This window comes from Patiria miniata, unplaced genomic scaffold (genome assembly GCF_015706575.1).
Source record: "Patiria miniata isolate m_02_andy unplaced genomic scaffold, ASM1570657v1 HiC_scaffold_18, whole genome shotgun sequence".
In the NCBI taxonomy this organism is placed as follows: Eukaryota; Metazoa; Echinodermata; class Asteroidea; order Valvatida; family Asterinidae; genus Patiria; species Patiria miniata.
This window is the reverse complement of record NW_024037056.1, coordinates 9202941-9226834: the sequence shown is the minus strand read 5'-3', so window position 1 is coordinate 9226834 and position 23894 is coordinate 9202941. Positions and strand designations below refer to the sequence as shown.

At 38.5% G+C, this 23894-nt stretch overlaps 1 protein-coding gene across 2 annotated transcripts in view; it reads right to left on the bottom strand.

Moving 5' to 3' along the window:
- Positions 1-23894, bottom strand: part of LOC119724524 (gamma-2-syntrophin-like) — a 59186-nt gene that overhangs the window by 17092 nt on the left and 18200 nt on the right. The window contains exons 1-7 of one of the 2 annotated variants that reach the window (XM_038195615.1): positions 20230-21154; positions 10999-11127; positions 8266-8295; positions 6913-6969; positions 6368-6425; positions 1527-1570; positions 251-292 (exon numbers count right to left, since the gene is read on the bottom strand). In XM_038195615.1, coding sequence (XP_038051543.1) covers positions 251-292; positions 1527-1570; positions 6368-6425; positions 6913-6969; positions 8266-8295; positions 10999-11127; positions 20230-20352 — 483 coding nt within the window. In that variant the 5' untranslated portion in view covers positions 20353-21154. Of the gene's footprint in view, positions 1-250; positions 293-1526; positions 1571-6367; positions 6426-6912; positions 6970-8265; positions 8296-10998; positions 11128-20229; positions 21155-23894 lie in introns of those variants that run through there. The other variant, XM_038195616.1, reaches the window with a different exon arrangement.

Below are 23894 nucleotides of genomic sequence, written 5' to 3'. Positions count from 1 at the left end.
CAGGAGGTCATGGGTTCGAGTGCCACGCTTTGCAGCTACTTTACGGCAATCTTTCAGAAACAATTCTAAATTTGAGAACGTAACAGTGAAAAGTGTCACAGAGGTCTTCTCAGTTGCTCATTTGCAATGAACCCCTCCCTTAATTATTTCTGAATCACTTCTCGTCTCATATGTGATAGGTTTTGGACCTTCCCTACTTAAACGTTATTTTATCCCGGCCCATAAAGTGGAACCATCTTGTCACACTTACTGCTTCATCATGAGTAGCTCTCTCAATGGTCATTCCATTCACCTAAGGGGGAGGAGCCAAAAGAAGAGAGTTATAAATACATCCCAAAGTGGAGTGCCATAGCCGCGTGGTTAAGGGCATTGAATTCGTGGTCTGCGGGTAATTCTGCAGGTCATGGGTTCGAGTCCAGCCTGGGGTTATGGTGCGTGGGCTCTTGGGCAAGGCACTTTGTCACTCATTGCTTCCCCCCACCCAGGAGTAAATGGGTACCTGTGAGGGCAGAGAGGGTTATTGTGATTGAATTAGCTTCCTTGCTGTATACTCCCCAGGGAGCTGAGATGGTATTTGGAATGTTTAATTGGCCCAATGATCAGGGGTAATAATAATACTGTAAGCGCTGTGATTTAGTTTACCAATAAGAGCAGTCTTAAACGCCGATTATTATTATTATTATTATTAACTACAGGAACATGTGATCTCTACTCTACCTCCCAATCAGTTAAAGCTCTAGTCCATCATTTGCAGCTATCCGAAAAGTAACTGGCGTAATTATTGTTGAAAAACATACTTGGTTGAAAGATAGTAAAGGGGACTAAACTCCCTGTGAAATTATCCTTTCTGGCAAGTTGTCATTTTGAAGTAATCAACGAAAGAAGGCCTCTCCAATGGTGCTTCTTAAGACGCATCGTAGGAAATTTAAATTAGTAGTTCGTTTTGTTATTCGGCAAAGCCCGCGCAAGCATTGGCACGACGCACACGCGTGCGCGGTTGCTATAATTCGTCGGATCAGTGCGCGACATAGCGTAGCTGCAATCGGCTCAGTGAGAACGTGTCTCGGACGCTTATTCAGGCCCAATTCAAAACCTGATTCAGCAACTTTTGATTTGAAATTGAGATCCTAGAATGCTGTTTTTCTCGGAATATACAGCTGAAGCTGAGCTGAAACTTCATCAGGTTACATGTACATGTAGTTGTTCAGTACCCTTTTTTAGATTTTGAGCACTTTTGTCGCTTCAAACGAACAAAATGCACAAATTACAAATGATGGACTACATGTGTATATCTTTAAGAAAAACCCAAGGTGTTCCAGGGTGTACTGAACTGAGGCAAAATGTGTGGAAGAGTAGGGGCATGTGTGCATATGTAGCTGACATATGCAGGAAGTTCAATCATCAACATGATCAAGGATTTAGCATGCCACTGAACGCTGACCAGAATGCATTTGAGTCAGGTCTTTATTTCAATAATACAAAGTGTACTGCGGAATTATGAACGGTCAATGTACTAATGAACTTACTTTTAAGATTGCATCGCCCACATACAGGCCACCACTCTGGTCGGCTAGAAGTCAAAGGGGGAAACAAAACACACACAAATTAATATTCAAGGCTTAATTTTGTGTTCCCTTTGCTCTTCAATAAATGCCGTTTTTTTCCCCCTTAAAAATGTCAACTTGTAACATGTTTTATTCCAATAAAATTAACTCCCATGGATGTCTGCAACCTTTTTACATATGTCTGAAAAAAAAAAGCATGCTAAAGTGACACATGATGCTTCGTAATTCACGCCATGCTCACGCCGCGACAAACTCATTGTGTTTTTACCCCAGACACCACAACGTGCTGATGTAAAGCACAGGACGGCACCACTATTCCTCATTTCCGTGTTCAAAAATCTTGCACATGCAAATGATCCATGCCAGGGTGAGAGAGCAGGTAGTGGTACTGCTCGACACCCTGGGGACAAGGACAATGCTTGACAATGTCGTTACACCAGCCGTGACATACATGTATGTTACATTTTGTACATGTACATGATGTACATGTAAGTCACACAACAAGCCCCTGTACTGATGACGTCGCACTTTGTTTACGTGTGTGCTTTCCTATGGTGCTCAGTGGACCGTGGGCCCCATGTTAACAAAGTGTGACGTCATCGGTACGGAGACTTATTGGCCCAGGGCTGCCAACTCTCACGCACTGAGCATGAGACTAATGCATTTCAGGTCACCCTCTCATGCGCACATGGGATTTCTCACTCTAAAAAAAAATAAATAACTACCGGTATCATTCAAATATGATGTATGATGATCTTTTTGCCCCCCAAAAATGGGTTGAAGTGGTAAGAAATTGCCTAAATTTCTCAGGACCCTTAAGCGAGCCCCAAACCTACACCGTTAGCGCTTCGCACAAGTTTGCATTAGCATGATTACCCCTGCAACTTCTGATCAAGCTCCATCGCCAATTTCTCACGCTCAGCTCTTACTCAAAGTCGGCAGCCCTGCTGGCCCTACATGTGTAGATGCATTGTATATATGTGCCACATGTTCACCAGCAGGTTCGTTTCCCCGCGCCTACAATGACTGCCATTAAGCATGTTAAGCAGACGCGACAAGAATCTACGCATCATCGCCGTCTGTCATTAACGATGTGGGACAGCCGGCATGCAGGGGGCCGGCCAATGTGACCGGTATGTCACCCCTGCAGGGAACACCGGCAGTCAAGCAACTTCACTACGAGGTGATTTCTGATGTCGTTCACTTACAGTGTTGAAAACTGATGCATCTCTGTCATACCACAAGTTAACTAAGGCATAGGCCTAATAGGATACCAGTAAATTGTCGTCCTAACAATTTAGGCAGGCGGTTACAGATTTAAGAACTCCTCTACAACCTCTCTAACATCCTTAACTACCGATACTTACATATGTACATGTACACATGAACATGTAGGAAAATAATTTTGTAACTTTGTGTTTGTCTGTCAGTGTTTTATATTTATTTTGTTTACATACCTGTACAGTATACAAGTATACGGTTTCTTTAACAGTATTCTGTTTATTAAAACAGATTTTTATTGATTGATTCACCAATAACACACAAAGCTTATAGGAAGACTTTTTTTTAATTTTCAAAATACACTTTATTTTAAATCTTAATTTGGCCACATGTGGCAATAAAAAGTTTGAGGTCGGTAATTTGGCCATTACAAAAAAAAGTCCTTTAAGTTCTCTGTGGTACTGATTCCATTCATTTTGTTAGTTTGTGCCACCGTAAAAACCATCTTTATAATCTCTAATTTAAAAAAACACTGTATAACCTACAGTACATTGTATTGTAATTTCTGACCATGAACATTCAACATGTACATGTACATACAGTTGTATGTAGAAATTGAATGAGAAATTCACTTTTCACAAAGAAATTGATATGTAACATCGTTAATTTATTCTTCTTCTGACTTCAACTGTGGACCAATTCAGTTGTGGCTTCTTGAAAATCCATCTCCCCTTTTAATGTCAGTGTCTGACATTTTGAAGATAAATAATGCAATTTGTATCCAATTCCCCTATATTTTTATTCCATAGTATTCTTTCTGGCAACAATAGCCAGTCTCTTAACGTCCAAGATGAAAAGAAAACAACAATCTGCCGACCTTTCAAACCGTTCTGTTTGCACGCTTTATGTAAAGTCCATTATCTACGGGGATTGCAGTTTGTCTTACACTGTAAAACAACATTCTCTCAAAAGTATAAATATACATTAATTCCCTCGTGAATGCAATTTGTCTGAGTCGTTTCTGCAATCAGTGGAGCAAGTCCCTTTGAAAGTAATCATGCATGGATACAAATAAAAAAAAATGTGAAGAATAACAGCTGATAATGACTACAAGTTTCCCTTGGGAATTGATAGGCAATTTTGCTCAACTTTTGGCACTATGTCATGTGTATGTAAGTACATATGTGCATGAATGGTGAGGGAGCAATTTACCTTTACAAGTAAATGTTTCAGCATGTTTAGGTACGTGTACATATGTCAAAGTGACACATCTTAATGCACTAAATGCAGAAATCTAAATGAAATAAATGTACAACCTGGTATTAAGAAACCATGAAATTTTGGCATGCATAATACATGTAAGATCTCTTTAACTACAAAATGGACTCTAAATGACATGTGCATTTTTTTGTTATATGAACACTCAACTTGAGAAATTAACAACTAAAATGTTTTTTTTGTGAATTTACACTGTGGTATCTTTGTCATGTTTGTACATGTACAATGTACATACATGTATAACAAAACAAATGTTTTGCAAAGATATTCTTGTCTGACATGTCTGATGTCCTGGTAGAAAACAAACGTTTTGTGCGATTTTTACTGGTTGCCACCAGGAATAACACCACGGCCCAACTATCATATTATTTTTCAGATATGGTTAATTGGTTACATTGTATATTTGTGTCAATTTACAAATGATTTTACCCAAACTGTGTATTCTTAATGTGTCCACCATATTTTAACCCTGCTACGCAAACATAAATTCTGTGCCAAGTTGTCATTTACATGTATGTTAAAATCAATCAAGTGACTGTTTTCAACAGTTACATGTAAGAGCTTCCAGCCTACAAAAAAAAGGATTGACCGGCTATGACTGTTTTGTCACTTGATATACACCTGTGCTTTGACTGTAGGTGATTGATAAGACAGCTACGTGTATATATGCCACCAGTTCCTGCTTTTGTCTGTTGACTGAATTTGACTAGTCAGAGTGCTTACTTGAAATACAGTATGATCAGACTGTTTGTGCCTTCCCTGTGTAAAATGGCATGGCAGGGGAAGTGCATGGAATTTTTGACTGTCTGTGACCGTCTTTTTGACTGTCTGTGACTGTCTGTGACTGTCTGTGACTAAAACAGAAGAGGGGTAAGGAGACTTATTGTATGTATGGTGACAAAACTTTCAATTTCATCTTATTTCATTGTTTCATCGTACACATACATGTACATGTACATGTACATGTACAATGCCTCTTGTAAAGCTTTTAGATTGTTCCCCCCCCCCATGTTTTCATCCATTTTAAGTGTGATATATGTATTTATTCACTGAAGGAAACTTTTTCCCATCACAATTTGGAAACTACAAATGCTGTATATCTGGTCTTAGAATATCTGGTCAAAAAAGGCTTACACATTGGGATAAAAAAAAAAAATCTGAGCATGATGAGAGAGGAAAGAAATTGCAAGACACTGGTTGGCCCATTTTGTTTTTGAAATTTCTGAATCCCCAAAGAAAGCAAATTCTGGTCTGCCTACTTTCTCATTTTAATACCCAATCCTTCCTTAATCTGCACTGGGCCCTTAACAACACACGCAAGGGGCTTTTTGACTTCACTGCTTTCCACACATCAATTTGTTAAGTGGCTTTTAGGCTAGTCTAGAAAAAGCAACGTTTCGAGACTTCTGTTTTTATTTCTCGGCAATAGGATTAGTAACATCCAGTGGTTGTTTTTCCTTCAGCTTGACTTCTTTATTGTAATCCATGCGGAGATGGTTGCAGGCAATTTGGTGGTACCACGTTCTAGTATATACATGTATGTACATGTAAGTCACAGTCACTATTTTTTAGGTACTGGTCACTTTTTAAACCTATAGTTTTTTCCAGCATCTACATGTACAACACAAAACTCAAAACAGTTCAGTGTAACAACGATTCCTTTAAATACTAACCCCCAAATCCATCCATTTCTCAAACTTAAAGCAAAAGCAAATGTTGTAAAAATACCTTTAAAGGGAATGTACAACATTTGCTTTTGCTGCAATTTTCAGAAATAAATGGATTCGGAGGATAGAATGTTATAGCAAATATTGCTAAACTGACCTGTTTCACGTTTTGGGCTTGTAGATGCTGGAAAAACCAAGAAAACCAATTATGTTCTTGTAGTCTGGTTCTCTGACCCCACTTAAGATGAAATGGAGCAATTTGTAGACTTAGGGGAATTGTAAGGTCAGAGAATCAGTCTGGCAGGCTTGTACTCCTTTACAAGTGTGTAATCAATTGCAGAGAAAATGAGGAATAACTAAATATGAAAAATTAGGAGTAGTTTTTGAAAATTAGCCACTTTTTTCAAACGCTGGTCGGCCGACCAGCGTTGGAAAAATACAATACAATAAAATGTCAGCACACCAGTCAGGTATTTCGTGATAATTTGATCATTTCGTTTTTTGATGTTTGCAAATGTTGTATCTTCCCTTTCAGGTGGTACATGTACATGCATACATGTATCGGACTAGAGAACTGAAGGTAAGAAATTCATGCAGTTAGCCTACAAATATCTCATTTAATTGAAAGAAACTTACCTGTTTGATCTTTGAATATTCTGGATACCAATATGGGGATGTTATGCTCTGCACCTCCCTAGGGGTAAGAAGATTTACAATGATTAAACGCAGAAGTTACTCTTAAACACATTTTTTTTAATTGATAATTCACTGCTCATATAAATATACATGTATGTACATAACACAAGGAAGTAGTCTTTTTATTCTTAATGAAGGTTTCTATTTTTGTAATCTCATGCTCCAAACAACTTGATTTAAAAACTTTTTTTTCTTCATCTCTTTGTACACTCAACCAAAAAAAACCAACAAAAACAACAACAACATTGTCCTGGCACAGAATTGTAAAATACGAATCACAGGACGGGCTTTTTGTCTATGTAATTTATGTATAACTACAGACACATGAAATCTGCACCTACATGTAAGTTTACTTTGCGAGGCATTCAAGGTCTTGTCATGAAGTGTGTATTTTAGAGACCCTTACTAAAAGCTAACTTAATGCCGAAACAGTCTGGTGCTCTGCATAAAAATAGTTTTACACTGTATTATTAAGCTTTACTCACCTTGATACTAAGTCCCAGACCTCCGATTCTTTGTCTTCTCAAGCAAACACTTCTTTCCTAGAAAAAAACAAACAGATAATTCACTGATAAAGGTATGGATACAATTAAAGCAGCCACATGAATTCTGAAAATACTGATACCAAATCCAAGAAACAAAGACAGAATTTTGTAATTCATACATTTGCAATATATTATTTGTAAATTTTGTCAATAAATATTGTCTTTTTATTTGTTTCCACCAAAATTGTAGCTACGTAGAAAGGGTTGGGAAACAAGCAAAATGGTACAGAAAATGGAAGAATTCATCTGCCAACTTGGGAAAAAAGGGGCCGTCTCCTTCATTTTTTCAAAAAGCCGGACGAGAAACTTTGGGTTTTTTTTTTATTTGGCCTAGTGATAAAAATCATCAAATTATATCAAAACTATTACAGTGTATGTAACTGATACAATACAAAAAACTTTAGTTATGGTTATGGTTTTTGTGTGTGCATTAATAAGGGAATAAATGTGTGCTCTGGAGGTTTTTATCACTCTGTTTAAGACCACTTAGAGTCTGGGTGCTGATAATTACCCGAGCCGGAGGCGAGGGTAATTATCAGCACCCAGACTCTAAGTGGTCTTAAACAGAGTGATAAATACCGACTGAGCACATATTTATTCCCATTCATAAATACCTTTTTGGTAAAAAATATCAAATAATTCGTTCAAAAAATACCGATTTGTTCAACAAGTTCACTTCATGCTTTTTGAAACATCCCTCTAGCAAAATAATGGAGTGTTCAGCTGGCGAGTAAGATGTAAACAGCCCTTTTGGGGAGATTGACGCGCGCGTGGCATGTTCTGAGCGATGTCGCGCAGAACGCACCTGGCGCGTTGCGTTTTGAATTTCGAACTATAAAATTCTGACTCGCTGGTAGTGTTGCGCATGCCTACGTGAGGATTGTGAACGTTCAACCAATGAAACGGTAAGAGGCACTGGATTTTTAGGGGTCTACATTTTATTGCGACACTGGAAAAGTGTTTAAGACCAGCTAGCCATGTCTTTATCATCCGTTTAAGACCGGCCACGTGACGGGCTCTCGACCAATAGGAATGGCTAAACTGTCTGAGGTATTTATGAATTCACATTTAATGTGCTGAGTTTTCAAAACAAATAAACCACATACATGTCATAACACACTTGAAGTACTGATACATGTAATGCAGACTTTTTCATCTGCGCATCTTGAAGTTTAATTACATTTACATATATCTCTGGTCTACATGGAACCATTCTGTGTATTATCAGTTGTTAATTTCACGGTTTATCAATACAACATCCCAAAAATGATTTGAGCATATTCATTTACATACCTTAGATGAATCTATATCAGGTCCATTCACCTGGAACACAAGCAAAGCAAAAACACATGTGAAAATAAAGCTCGCACCACTCAAAACGAAATTACAGAAATCTAATTTGGCACGAGTCATGAGGATCAAGATATGCTCAAGTTAAATCCTTGAACTATTCTCGAGATATTTCTGGGATGTGAGAGATCTACAGCGTACAAAAATTATATGAACATTGTACATGTTGTAGGTTGGCCATTAAACTCCTTAACTAAAAACACATGTGCCTGTATATATCAAGCTCAAGGTTTATTTGAATTCAGTATCAAATTGTGACCCGTCACAGCATACATCAAGTTAAATGTACATGTACATGTACATGTACATGTACTTAATCAGTCCAAGGCAGTTAATCCTGCTTTATGTGGGCTGGGAATTCTTAAGGTTTGAAAATAGTCACTTGATTGATTTTGACTGCAAGGACAACTTGGCTCAGAATGCATGTTTGCATAGGAGGGTTACATGTAACTGTTCATTCACTGTCGCAGTGGGGTCTATGTACACATGTACCGGGTATTTGCCATATTTTTCTCAAAAGTTTCTGAACAACTTCAATTTAGTTGGTCATGTTGGTGGTCCTTATTTCTGTTACCATGATTTAACTCAGTACCCCTAAATGTTACCACATACATGTAGGAAAGTTCTTTTGTGCATAATTTTATCTCAATTCTTAAAAGTGAGGATTGGAATGTGAGCAATGCAAAGATGGATCAAGTTGTATTGTCCAGAACGTTAATGTTGTGTTCCCCTGCTCTTCAACAAACTCATTTCTTTTTCTACTTTTAAACTTGTATGCTTTTATTCTATCCTTGTTTGGACGTCTGCAACCCTGTAAAAGAAGCATTTTGTTTTAGGCACAAACAGATCTACTTTGCGAGCAGAGTTGCTCCCATTCGTCCGTACATTATCGATACTGATTGTGGGAGGGGACGAGTCTACATTTGTGTACCCTGCAAGAACGGACTTATTGTCTGGCAGCCAGTAATTCGCAATTGTGAAGTCATGTGTAATAATTTAATGTAACTAAACATCCAAGGACCATTTTTTTTGGTCAATGTCTCATTCAGAAAAAAATAACTTTTGTATTGTTTGAAAAATAGCAATTCAAAAAAGAAAAAAAATTGGAACAAAACTTTAAAATACCAGGGTAACAGGGGCAACGCCACTTTAAAGTCTGACTACAGTAATGGTGAATACTTTGATTTCATAAAAAAACATTCTGAGGTGACACATATATGCAAATGTGCTTGGTAAAAGTTCAACAGTATACATGGTATATAAAGTTAAACTCTTCAAAACTGTCAATTAGAAAGAGCTAATGTACTGGAACTTGGAATTACATGCAACAAAACTTCCATGACAGAAGTAGGGATTGCGAAAATGAACACTGCCAAAAAGTTCAAGAAGAGAATGATATCCTTAAACTCCCTATAGGGATGTGCAAAATCATATTGAAATTGGAGGATTTAGGACTGTTAGGGTTAACCCTCCTACTATTTAAGAGGTCACTGGTCAAAATTTTCTTCCTCACCTCCTGGCATACTCTGTACAAACTAATAGGGGTCTTGACCAATATTGACCCAAGTAATAGCAAGGCTGACAATGCATGTTTCCATAGGAGGGTTCGGTGAAAGTCTGTGAGAAATAAATGTATTCCTTGAACATGCATCATGTAGTTTGTTCCACTGGAAAAAAATAACATACATTGTACATGTCATGCATGTAAATGTTTTTGATTGCCTCTGAAAAAGTGACTGGTACATGTACCAGTAATGTGGTTGGCCAGCAGGCCATTCAGCAGTTGTCAAGATTTTATTACAGGTTTGACTGCCCTGGAAATGTTGGTGATAGGGTGCTAATTTATTGGGGCTGCCCACTGATTAGATTAAGTTGTTTATCTAGGGCCAATAAATGTCACTGGCAGCAACTGCAATGTCAGGGAAGATTGGTAACAATTGATTCACTGTTTAATATCTGTACAGATGTCACATGCACTGACCAGGGAGGTACATGTAGATGTACCCAGTACATATGAATGGACATGATGTAGTTCAAATTTCTGTAGGCATAGTAGGGGGTAGGAGTAGGGTGAGTAGGGGTAGGAGCAGGGTGGGTAAGGGGTAGGAGTAGGGTGGGTGGGGGGTAGGGTTGGGGTAGGTGTATATAGGGCTGGTTGGGTAGGGGTAGGAGTAGGGTGGGTTCTCGGCATACAATCAATCAATCAATACTTTATTTCCACTCAATCAAATAACAATACATGGAAAATGGGTATAATTAGAATGAAGGGCGATTAAGTGGTGGCCGGCCTCCAAAAAGCAGGGCTTGTCGAGTAGAGACCCCCATAATGTGCATAGCTTAAAGGATTAGATTAAACAAAACTGTACATCTACATGTACACACGGGCTTATTCCTCCATGATGTACATGAGTTTGTTCCTGCATTCAATATGGGACATTGAACAATAGGGAACAATAGAGGACAATAGGGTCCCCAATTCCGGAGAGGTCCCCAATTTGGATCCGTGTAAAAAACATATGGGAGGTCTTTCTAAAAAGTTAAAGTAACGGTACAAACAAAGGAGGGACAATAGGGGGTCCCCAATTGCAGGCAAATACACTCTTTCATGTGGGAGTAGGATTGGGTAGGGATATAAGGGAGTAGTGATGGGCCAAATTTGTATTCATCCACACCAACCTCTGCATCTACTGGACTGACAAGGAATGTCTCTTCTCTCTGTAGACTCAGATTCTCCTTAGACAGCTGGACCCGTACCACCTCACCATTGTGCTGTCCATCTTTCAAGCTCAGGTAACCTGTTTTGACCTGCAAAATGAAACAGTATGCTCAAATATTAGTAAAAAAAAAACATAATTCAAATTCTCCATTGGACAGTGAGAATAAGGAAACCATTTTCCGGGCTTGAATTTCAGGTTGAAATGTATAACTCATGTACTACATTTTGTACATACATGTTTTTGAATGGAAAGAAAAAAAATTGGGGACATTTCAAAGCAAAGCAAGTCAAGCAAAGTTAAATGTACATTGTAGCACAAACCATTTTTAATGGATGATCAATTTTATAACCACAATATAAGTATTCAGAGCAAAAGTGAATGCAGTACGCGAATTTGTGTAGTCACAGCAGTACAGGGTGTCAAATTTATTCCAACTCAAGCGAGTTTTGCTAAATGTGACCGGCTCCACAAACAAGGGTATTAAGTTGCGCTAAGCATTATTGTGTAATAATGGCCCACTCAACACTAAGAGGGTGAAAATTTTGTCAAAATGTAATTTTCATTTTTTATCATGAATGACATCTTTAATACGTACAGTTTCAGGTTTCATTCACAGAAATGTTGATTTTGATGAACAAAGTGGGAACAAACAACTGTTTTGTGTGCATTGTTCTGTTGTTCTACAACAAAGCCAGCTATTTCAAAGCCTGTTTTCTTTGTGTAATTTGAACTCCAAGGAAGTAATTAGTATGCAAATACGTCATATCTCCAGAACGGGAGTGGCTATGGAGCTCTATTATCATGATTATATACCAAATGAAAGCTAACACTGTGGGCTTTCCGACCATAACTCAATTTCACTTTTTTGTGACATAATACCTGCATAATAGCGGGTCACAAATGTTTCTTGACATGCTTGATGTCAAATTTGCGTCCAATGGCATTCACCTGAAATACATGCACACATTTGCTTGCCATTTTGTTCTAACTAAAGTTGTGTTTTTGTTATTTGTTTTGTTTTGTTTTGTTTTGTTTGTTTTTGTGTGGGGGTGTTTTTGTTCTTGTTTTGTTTTGATTTAGTTTGTTTTGTTTTGTTTTTGTTTTGTTTTGGGTTTTTTTTCATATATATATTCATATTTACATTGAATACTATTTAATTTTTGTGTAGACATTTCGAGCATGGGTTGGCAGGCCTTAAAGCTACAGTGCTTTAGTACACTTTTGTTTACCCTGGCCGGTTTGGAATGTTATATTGTTTTTGTTTTCTGTCCCTCTATCTCCTCTCCCCTGTCAAACTGTCCACCCTCTCTTCCCTCCCCCCTCCCCCGACCCATTCCTACTCGCATTCTTCAGTCTTGTCTGGTCTTACTTTTCAATTTCCAATTTTTGTTTACTTTTTAATTTTTATTTGCTTTGTCATCGTACTGTTGTTCATTTGTTGGCCGAATAAATAATAATAATAATACCATACATTGTACATGTACCAGTACATGTACATGTACATGTACATGTATGTACATTTTGTATGATGAACCCTGCCTTTTTCAGAAAAGCTTTCAAAAGAGTAGAGAGTTACACTTTGGCAGTAAAATGTATTTTCTACCAGGCCCGGTCATTTGGTTTCAAAATTTGGCTCAATTTTCATTTGAATAAATTTAGCCTGGACACATGTGTTTGAGAGCCGTCCGAAGTGTTTTGCTTTGTAAACCCATCACCATAAGACACAGCTGTGCCTTTTCAAGGCCTCTTCACACCATCCTCTCATCTACCCATGTTGAAATCAACACTGGTCCACAGCAAGTGGAACCAGGTTGCACCGTACAAGGGTAGGCAAGGCATACCCTAAACACCAGTGTGTGTACATGATTCCGCTGTAGATTTTGGATTTTCTACCTGGGTAGAACCTGTCAACCCTACCAGGGCCCTTTTTCATAGCACTGCTTAACAGCCGATGCTTACCGAGCCTCCATCTATATCATAGAGACTGTAAGCAGTAAGCACAGCAAAAGCATGGTTAATCCCAGAGGAAAACATTGCTTACATGTACATCAATGACGTACAGCATGTACCGGTACGGTAACAATAGAAATCTCAATGCGCACAACCGTTACCACGTCCACGCCATAAGCAGCATCATGATTCTCTGCTATAGTACATGTAAGCACAAATTTTCGGCTAACTTGTAAGCAGTGCTATGAAATTGGGCCTACATTGTAGTTGGATTTTACCTGTGTATGTACATGTACATTGTAGATCTAGAGTGCCGGATTCTTGCTAGTGTCAGTGTACGTGAAAGGGGTTCCCAAAACTTTAGAGGTTCTACCGGTACATGTACATGTACATACATTTGTACCATATGAGCATGTAGAGCAAGGAACAGTCGTCCAACACCAAGATTTTGGATAGTGTGAAGAAATTGTGACATCACACCAAGAGCAAGTACATGTTGTACGGCACATGGGCGAATATTCCACACCAAACATGCCAAAGTGGACATGACTGAAAAAAAATTGATCTCTAATAATTGTGTTCACCTAAATATTATGCCAAACACATGTAAGGATCAGGATGTAAACTCGGTTGGCTGTTTGCCCATCACTTTCTTATAACAAAATTCTGAGAGTGTACTGGTACACATACCAGCAGGTACATGATACGGAAAAAGTCCTGTTCATTCATGAAGGATTTTACCTTATGCCTATCAATGGGATTTTGTTTTGACACGACCACTTTTCCTTGAAACGGGAAATAAAATGAGTAATTTGTTCATACACGTCCTTTCAGCGTAGCAGGAGATACCATTTTTCACAGCTGTCCCATGCATGCAGTCATAAGTTGGCATCTCATTTTGTAATACCATGGATAGCCTTGAACGGTGAGTACAAAAATTCCCAAAATAGAGGTTCTATAAAATCAGATCATGAAGAATGTAAAAGGATGCGCAAAAGTGTACCATGAGTTCCCGTAGAATCGCCCACAGTGAATTTGCAAGTAACGTATGTATTTAAACAGAATGATGCATTTTAGCAGTAAAATGCATTTTTCGATGAGGCAATGCGGTCATCTGGTTTCAAAATCTGGCTCCATTTCCATTTGAGCAAATTTGGCCTGAGCACAGATGCATTGGAGAGATGTTTCCAGGGTTTCACTTTGTAAACTCAACACTGTACGACACACAGCTGTGGCTATATACAGACCCTCCAACCCAGAGGCTGGGAAACTGATCCACCCACCCAAATAGCAGTAGTACTGAGCGATGGTTTGTAGCCTACATGTACGTAGGAGGGTGTAATGTACCGTATGTGCTTACGAGTTTGTGGTAAACTTTCATTGAAGTTGCTCTCCCCATGCTATTTTTCAGTTTCAACCCGAGAACTGGGTTTTGATTTTTAATTGCTAGTTTTTCTAATAACTATATACAAAAGTATTTTAACAAAGATATTGACAGGAGCAGGGTTTGAACCTGCGACCTCCAGAATTGAATACAAAAGTATTCAGTTTTGAATGAGACATCAAATGAAGAAATCTGCCCATGTTTATTTTTGTGACCTGACGATACAGTATATTTTGTAATTATTTTATGGGATTGAAAACGTCCAAAATAGAAAAAAAAAGCCTTTTCCCGCTTTAATAAAACAAATTGAACATGTGTTTAGGAGAAAAATTCAGTATGTGGGGCAGCACTTGGCTCTGAAAACTGAAAAGGAAAACATGTTTGTCCACTGTTAAATGCATAGATCTAGAAAAGTTATTAATTCATTTTGTCCCCCGCATTACAATCTTACATGCACAATCCCATATTAAAATTATTTTAAAAAAATAACAACCCCAGAAAATACAAAAATTTTCAAAAAACTGCTCAAGATTTTCCAATTTTGGCAGCTTTACAGACATCCTGAATTTCTTTTGTAAAAATGCAAATTTCTTTCACATACATGTACATTTATGTAACAACTTCACTCCATATTTTCCCAAGTTGATTTAACATTTTTTTTACTTCTCAAACACTGCAAATTTCTTGTAATGTAATGAAGAATAACAAAAAACATGAGGACACCCCAACAATAGAAATTTACATAACATGGTACTGGCACATGTACCGGTATGTGTACAAAATACAAAACATTGTACATGTTCAACTTCCATGCACACCCACAGACAGACCATACATTGTACATGTACTACCGGTACACCATCGATTTCCAATTTTACCAGACAATTTAGCTCTCTTCAAACATCAGAGCCTAAAGCACATCCTCCAAGGGCCTTGGCAGACAAACAAAGAAGCCCCTCAGCATTGCCATGGCAACCAGAGATGCCAGAAAATTGTTTCGCTATTATTGTTGAGCCTGGGATCCTTGAAGGCACAATCTGGCAGACGATTTGCTGGTGGTATTAAACTATGTGGTTTGTGTGGTAGTCTCAATTCAAGACTGTGCTTGTTGTTTGCTACATGTATGTACCGTAATTGGTGATGCGCAAAACAACATTCTGAAAACTTTTCAAAACATTTAGATTGAAAAAAAAAATGTAAAAAAAAAAATGAAAATTCATAGTACCCTCTCAACTGATACTCATCCTTGAAATGCCGTGCAGGACCAATAAAACATTCAGTCTTGAAACAAGACTAGGGCAGACCAGCAGTGGTGGAACCTCCAAGACAGCTAGCAGCTTCTTATTTGCCATAGAAATTATTTTGCCATTCAAGTCAATTACTGGGGAATGAAATTTGATTACGGAAGGTCACACGTGCACAATTGTTGTCAATCGCAAATTTGCCAAGGTGGTCTGTGCGAATTCAATATTCTGTGCATTACTTATACGGTAATTATAAGCACGTTCATAAATGAATCTGCTGTTGGAAGAAAAGGGAGGAAAGCAATTGCAGATATTGATTCATTGAGTCTTGACCTTCCAGTCCTTCATATTCCACAAGGATATTTTGGAGCCTTTTGCAGGATTGAGAATACGTTAATAATGTATGTACATGTACATGTACAGCCTGCAGCGACTACATTGTAACTACTTTTTGTACATTGTATGGTTTTGCTTTACGGTTGGTGAATGTCTTCCGAATGTGATTTCAACCTCTGCCAATGCAATGTACATGTACATTGTAGGTTGCAGCAGAATATTGTTGAGAGGCCTTGTTAAATTTCAAAGGGGTCTTGTAAAAATGCCTTGGGAATAATTAAAGGCTGGGTTCCAAGGATGCGCGTGTCAAACAGCAGAAACTTGGCAGGATGATACTAATGTATGTACTGTAGGGCACAATTTCATAGCCTTGCAAAGCATAGAATTCCATGCTTCTTGTGTACAGGTATGAACATGCAGGGTAGTCCACCAATCTGTGCTAACCATGCTAAGGGGCCATTCAGAATGTTCAATGTTTTAGAATTTCGACTTTTTTTCCAAATTATTTTGACCCACCCACCCACCCCTACATGTAATTTCGATTAATAAAAAACTGATTTGTTACGCAGTATTTAAAAACAAAACATGTACATGTACATGCACTTGCATACTGTACATCATTAATTACATTCCACTGGCGGGCCTGTGTGGGTTGCGTGTCCTTTCGGAAAAAAATCCATTGCTGCTGGGTGCTGGGCGGAGGCAAAAGCTGTCTCTTTGAAACTTTTCGACAACAAACAAAAGTCAAAAGATCTTTTTTTTTTTTTTTTTGCTCTTTTTTTCCATGAAAAGTGAATTTCGATTTTCAATTATTTAGCTTGACCCACCCACCCACAATTTGGAAAAATAGTTGAAATTTTAAAACATTGAAAATTCTGAATGGCCCCTAACAGTGCAAGATTTTCAAAAAAAACCCAAAAAACAAGTGTGCTATTAGACCCTGTGTGCACAGAATGCTTTACCGGTAGTTAATGTTGCATCATGAACGCCACAATTCCTACATGTAGAGTTGGTACAATGTGTTCCAGTTAAAATATTCTAAAGGTGAGCACACCATTTTTTTGCTAACGGTAAATTACAAATGTACCGGTATACAATGTGTAGCAGAACCACGAAATTGGGCCCAGATCTTGAGTTTGTTATCAGACTTTCAGAGTGATGTTTAGGGCTTGAACCTTTACCATCAGAATAATTTCATGAGATGACGCAGAGGCGAGGTTAATGAGTGGAACGGGAACAAATTGTTCTGTCCATTCCACGAATGTGAAACATTTATTATTTGTTTTACATACATGTACATGAACATGTACATGTATGACAACACAAGAATAAATCCTCCTCATCTGGTCGGTCAAAGCCGCCAAAAGTGTGACCCTGCAATGGAACTTCCATTTACCATGGAATTGAACTTCTATTTTCGCTGTGCATCTGTGATATATGCCTTGGGAGGAATTTCAATGAAACGTACAATGTACATGTACACGTATACAAGTAATCAACGACCAACCAATCAGATGCGGGGATTTATTATTATTATTGTTATTATTTTTAATCATATCTGGTAATGAAACCAAGGATTCTTCAAAAGCGCCCTAGGCACTGTAGCTCGCAAGCCTGAAGAAACCTGTGGAGAGAAGACAATGAGAAGAAGTTACAGTTTTAGAGGTGAGAGGAAAAGCCCAGAAGAATATTCTGGGGAAAACCCACGGAATCAGGTAGGGACTGAAAACCCAATCCACATAATGGCCCAGGCGGGATTCGAACCCGGGTCACAGCGGTGGAAGGCAAGGAAAGTACCGCTACACCAACCTGACTTCCCAGGCATTAAACAATGATACTCCCTGTACTATACTTTGTCAGAGACAAAGATCAATATAAAAACTAATAAAGGATGGGCTGTCTCCAGCATCAATTTGTTATTTCATTGATTCCCTGGAGTGGTGCAACCTTGGGCATGATAGCACACAGATGTAAGATGCTCATTGTAATGTGTGAATGACATTGCTTGTAAACTCCTGTCAAGCAGCTTTTGACTTTTCTGCTTGTTTGAAGTTGAAGTGCAGCTGCTGTTCAGTTTTTTCAACTCTTTACAGTGAAGTCACTTACAATAACCAACAGTGGGCACTTTTGAATCTCACTGCTCTTTAGTGCAAGTCAGTAATCACGCCAGCCAAATCACCATTTGTACTGTCAATTTCCCTCAGGAGAGAGTTTTATGACCCTGGAGCACTTGAGGATTTGTAGAAATGAAGGGTCCCAGCTCTGATTCGAACCTGTCTTTGAAATTATACATGTACATGTACATGTTTCTGTGAATTTTGGGATGAGATTGGACTCGAAAGTCACTCTATTTTTCATCCAGTCTGGTGAAATGTGTTTTGTATGTGTTTTGTACATAGTTATGGTTAAAGGGAATATACATCATTTGCTTTTGCTGTAATTTTCAGAAATGGATGGAATTGGGGGGTTGGAAATATAAAGCAAATATAGTTACACTGACTTTTTGGAGGTTTTGGGTTCGAAAATGCTATAAAAACCAAGAAAAACGATCATTTTCCTGTAGTCTGGTTCCCTGACTCCATATAAGAAGAAACAGAGCAGTTTACATACATTGGGGAATTGTAAGGTCAGGGAACCAGTCTAGCTGGCTCGTACCCATTCATAGGTTTGTAATCGATTGCAAACAAGTGCAATGGTCAATTGGGGCCAGTATTTGAAAAAAAGCCAGTTGTTTCCAACGCTGATCGGCCGATCAGCGTTGGAAATTGATACAAAAATACCACTTTTCTTGAAAATGACAGTATACCAGGTGCCATAATTTTACAGGATGCTTTAGACTGTCATTTACCAACATCCTGTTAAGGTATTTCGCAAAAACTTGGTAGTTTTATTTTTCGATGTTTACAAATGTTGTATATTCCCTTTAAAGGGAACGTACAACATTTGCTTTTGCTGCAATTTACAGAAATAAATGGATTAGGAGGATTAGTATGTTTATAGAAATATTGTTAAATTGACTTAATTCACGTTTTGGGTTTGTAGATGCTGGAAAAACCAAGAAAACCTATCATATTCTTGTAGTCTGGTTCCCTGACCCCCCTTAAAATGAAACACAAATGGGGAATTGTAAGGTCCGAGAGTACATTTACAATGTACATGTATGTAAGTCTTGCAAGCTTGAACCCCTTCACATAATCAATTGCGAAGAAAATTCAGAATAACTAAATATGAAAAGGTAGGAACAGTTTTTGAAAAAAGCCAATTTTCTCCAACGCTGCATTGGAAAAATACAGTTTTTCTTGAAAATGACAGCACACCAGGAGCCACGCTTTCAAAGAATGCTTTTGACTGTCATTCCCTAACAATTCAGTAAGGTATTACGTGATAATTTGATCATTCCGTTCTTTGATGTTTGCAAATGTTGTATCTTCCCTTTAAGGGCACAGATCAGAATCAGTAATTATTTTCTTTATGAGTACACATGTATGGATGTGAAAACTGACACAACATGAGCATGATGAGTACCAGTTGATGACAGGGGTTACATGTAGGTCATGCATCAATCCATCGTCATCATCATTCTATTCATGGCAGGTTTACCAGGGAATGTGAAGAATTCCACAAGACTGGATGAAGACTAGATGGAGGGCAAAAGAGCAACATTGGACAGCTCAACTGGCAATGGGTTTTGCAGTGCAACAATCACTGGTATACATGTACCATGCAGTACAATGTTGAATGCTTTTACTGTGAAGTGTGATTGCTGAATACCGGTAGTGTTCCCAATACTTCCCATACATGTATTTTACATGTTTGATAAAATATTGACTTCCTGAATAGAATTTTAGAAATGTACATGTACCTGAATCATGTTGTTTGGGTCAACTACATATCTAGGCAATGAATTAAGAAGTCTGAAATCTCAAAACTATTTAAATTGTGAATTATCCCCCAAAAACATGACTGATTCCAGCTACAAATGTACGTACAATCAGAAAATTTGACTTAAATTAAAGTTTTGATGGTCGAGATGTGTACATGTACAAATGTACGTACATGTACATGTACTCACCAACAGGCATTTATTTTGACATTATACAAATCTAATTTGTCACAAAAAAAGACCTATTTTTGTCTCTTCTGGCTTTTTCATTAAATTTACAAGATCAAAAATAACTCCAATCTATAGAAAATGGAGCACGTACGTTTTCCTACCAGTCTGCTGGTGCGCTGAGTAACTGGTCTAATCTTTTGGAATAAGGTAGAAATATCTTACCCCATGAATGAACCAGAGAGGGTTCCTGTGTCCTGAGTGGCAGATCGGCAGATTGTGACTCAGCTTGAGCATGAAAGGCTCAAGACCAATGGTGAGTAGCAGATCATCAAACCACAGAGTCATTATTGAGAAAAAAACTCACAGAACTCACAGTTACTAGTTGATAAAAAAAGGCAAACTCTGGAATGTTGAAACCTGTGACTCATTCATCCATGGGATGTCTCTGGGAGTCACAAAACTGATGTTGATGACTCACAGTCTTACACTCACACTCGAGTGAGTCATTCGAAGAAGCATAAATGCAAACATCAAAGAAGGATGAAGAAGGCTTTTGTTGGTTTCCGAAATTCAGTATTCTGAAAATGCAGTACAAATGTAAACTTAACTGTCGAACGTCCGCCTAAATAGTTGAAGTTGATTCATCAGGAATGTCGTTTAAAGCACACCTGGGTTGTAAACACACAACCTTCAAAAAGACAGCATCCAGAACTGGACACAGCTGAGAGAAAATTGCTTCACTGAAGGGTAAACGCTTGGCAGCCACCTAAAACAAGGCCATCTTCACAGGCAGTGATTACAAAATTATGGACCCAAAATAGCTGATGATGAAGAGTATGACATTTAGCAAATTCTGGTTGATGGTTGTGTGCTGGGTGAATCAATTTGAAGGCCAAGGCAGTCATCATTTGGCAGCTGTGTCTTTGCAGAGAGCACATAATTCACTAACTGGCATTTACTGCGCTGGTTGGGCCAGCATAAGTTGGATTTTCCTCCAGAACTTTGGGTCTCTGTGTGCAGAGCTTGCTGTGAATTTGTCGGCCAAATTTGTGATGAAAATGTTCCAAGGATGGACTTCAGTATTTAAAATCCCATGAAAATGTCGTTGAACAGAGTCAAGTCAGTTTCCTCTGATTGTATGTGTAAATGGTCACAAATCTTGGCAGAATATCAAAATACTCTACACTTCACAATGTAACTTCGCCATCCCAAAGATTTATCATGTAATAAAGCATTTAACAACTTTGACAAAGATGTAACAATTACCGGTACTTCAAAATGTCACTGAAGATTCCAGATAAGATATCCGATCTTTTTGTGAGACAAACGCAAACAACACTTGATGAGCTGGCAACAGACCAGTCATTAACAACAGGAGTTGCCTAGCAACAGCTGTTACTTGGCAACTGCCAAGTGACAAGATGCCTCTCAATTAAGTGTGGTTGAGAAGACAACATGTGTTTTGACTTCATGCAGTGATCAGCAACTGAAGATCAAGAAAATTGTGCGATTGAAGGGTTGTCCATGCTTCCTTTTCATTGGTCGCTAGTTTGAAATCAGGAGTGACGATTGGTCAAACTTGATGGCCGTCTCTACCTGTAGCCAATGCTGCATCTGCTTACACGAAGCCTTCAAAAGGATCTCACAGATTCAGCAAGCTCCAACAAATTTGGTTTGATTTCCACACGCATTCAATCCATTTTCTTGAAGTACATGTACACACTGTACAATGTACATGACAATGTGCACCACATGTACCCGGTGCATCACTTCGGATTTTTACCAAAAGATTTATCTCACAAACTTTCCAGTAACAGTGGTCCTTAAAAGAGTGTTGACTGGAAAATACACATACATGTAGCTCATGCCATACGCTTCTGTAGACCTGTACCATTACATCCAAAATGGTATGCAGGATGCACAACATCAAAAGAGCAAATCTCTCAGAGGATGACTGATCTGCTGTTTCACGCATCTGACAATCCGCAAATGCTCTTCAATTTTTTTTCCGGCAGACTGCCCATACCTTTTTGTCCAGTCATCTGTGACTGCAAGGCTCCCCGTCACAATCACAGTGCACATCAGCCCTTATTCCTCAAGGCATACTGGGGATTCCTCCGTCAATTTCGGAGGTACAATTTGTGCAGTCTTTTTACCGTTTCCGCTCATCCGTTAAAAAAAAAAAGAAAAAAAAGTGGAATGCCAAATTGATTTGGAGATTCAGTTTTTCAGTGAGTACAAAATGCAGTGCACAAATAAATCACTGAGCATAGATTTTGGATTTGGCCAATCGAGCGTATGTGGAAAATACTGAATCCTTTCCTGGCTGGAACTTTAGAAACTTTACAGCTGACTTCAATTCATTCATCCACAGATAACGTCATCCAACTTGTATTTCTCCGATCGAAGCACCGGTGGCATGCCCTATATGTATGTCTCTACAGGCCCCACGTTGGCTTGAAATCTTTCAGTCCATAGGGCTGGCTGAGTGGGTGGATATCAAGCAATATCCACAGTGATTTCCAAGCATCGTTCACGGTCCTGCAAGTCCTCATTGCCTTCCGCTATGTGGGTAATTACGAGGCCCAACGCCAAGTCGAGTGTGTAAATGAATAATGATTCCACGGTCAGGCTACAGCACCGCTCGCGTCTGTATGAGTGCAATTTGTTCACGGGGAACTTGTGTCAAATCAGCTGTGTGTTGTGCAGGTGATGCTGCCCTTGGCGGACCAATCAAAAGCAGGAGCAATATCTGGGTTTTAATTCTCCACCAGGTAGTGTATTGCAAGAGGGATCCTTTGATTAATTTGTGTCTCTTATTGATCACTGCCACACCATAATATACACACATGTTTGAGCAGTGTAGCCATTCGGCAATTTTGCCATCCAATCAGAGCGATGAGTGATGCCTGTCTTGTGTGCTTATGTTCTCAAGGTGAACGAGGGATGCTGAGAATGTCCACCCATGCATTGCCATCAATATTCCAGGGGATAATACTCGAGTTACAGAGCAAAAATCTAATTGTTTATGTAGGAATAGCCTGGCACATCATCATGCAATGTTTTGACAAATAAGTGTACATGTACACGCATGTACGACAGAGGAGATGTACATTTTTAACCTTTCAGTATGTTCACTGATCCAAGTACAATGTACTGGTAGTGATATGTTTATGGAATGCCTGACTGACTCACAGAAGGGATGGTACATGTACATGTATGCTACATTGTGTACATGTTCTGAGATGTCAGCAATTCTGTCAGCTCTAAATTGATTAAGTGACAACCGAAACATTAGACTACGGAATGGATCTTTATGTGCACAAACTATGTATGTAAAATATTATCATCTGAAAAGAAAATGCCCAACAAACTCTGGGAAACTGTTCATTGTACCAGTAATATGTACAATGAAGAGAATGATATACTAGTAACGACTGTTCTGTTTATTATATTACCTGATTGATCATCGGAAGCAGCTTGCACTGTGTTCATTCTATCAATTTGGGATCCACTTTTTTCCTTGCCTCTGTTACCTCTTCATGCAGCTGACATCTATTTCTGACGCACTCTTTCATGCGATCATCCTCTAAGAATGATTATGAACAGCAATTAAACTACAATGTACATACTTACATACATGTACATGTGCATGTACACATCAAATGTACATGTACCCAGCAAATAATTGTTTGAAGTCATTCTAAATTACATTGTAATTTGTAGTACTTGATTGGCATGTACCGACCGACCGACATGTGTATATTTTTATAGCAAAGTACCAAAGTAACAGGGACAGGAAACCAATCTATAGGCCAAGTCGGTACATGTACATGTATCACTTTGGACCCTTACGTATCATCTGAATGACCCAATTTTTAATATAT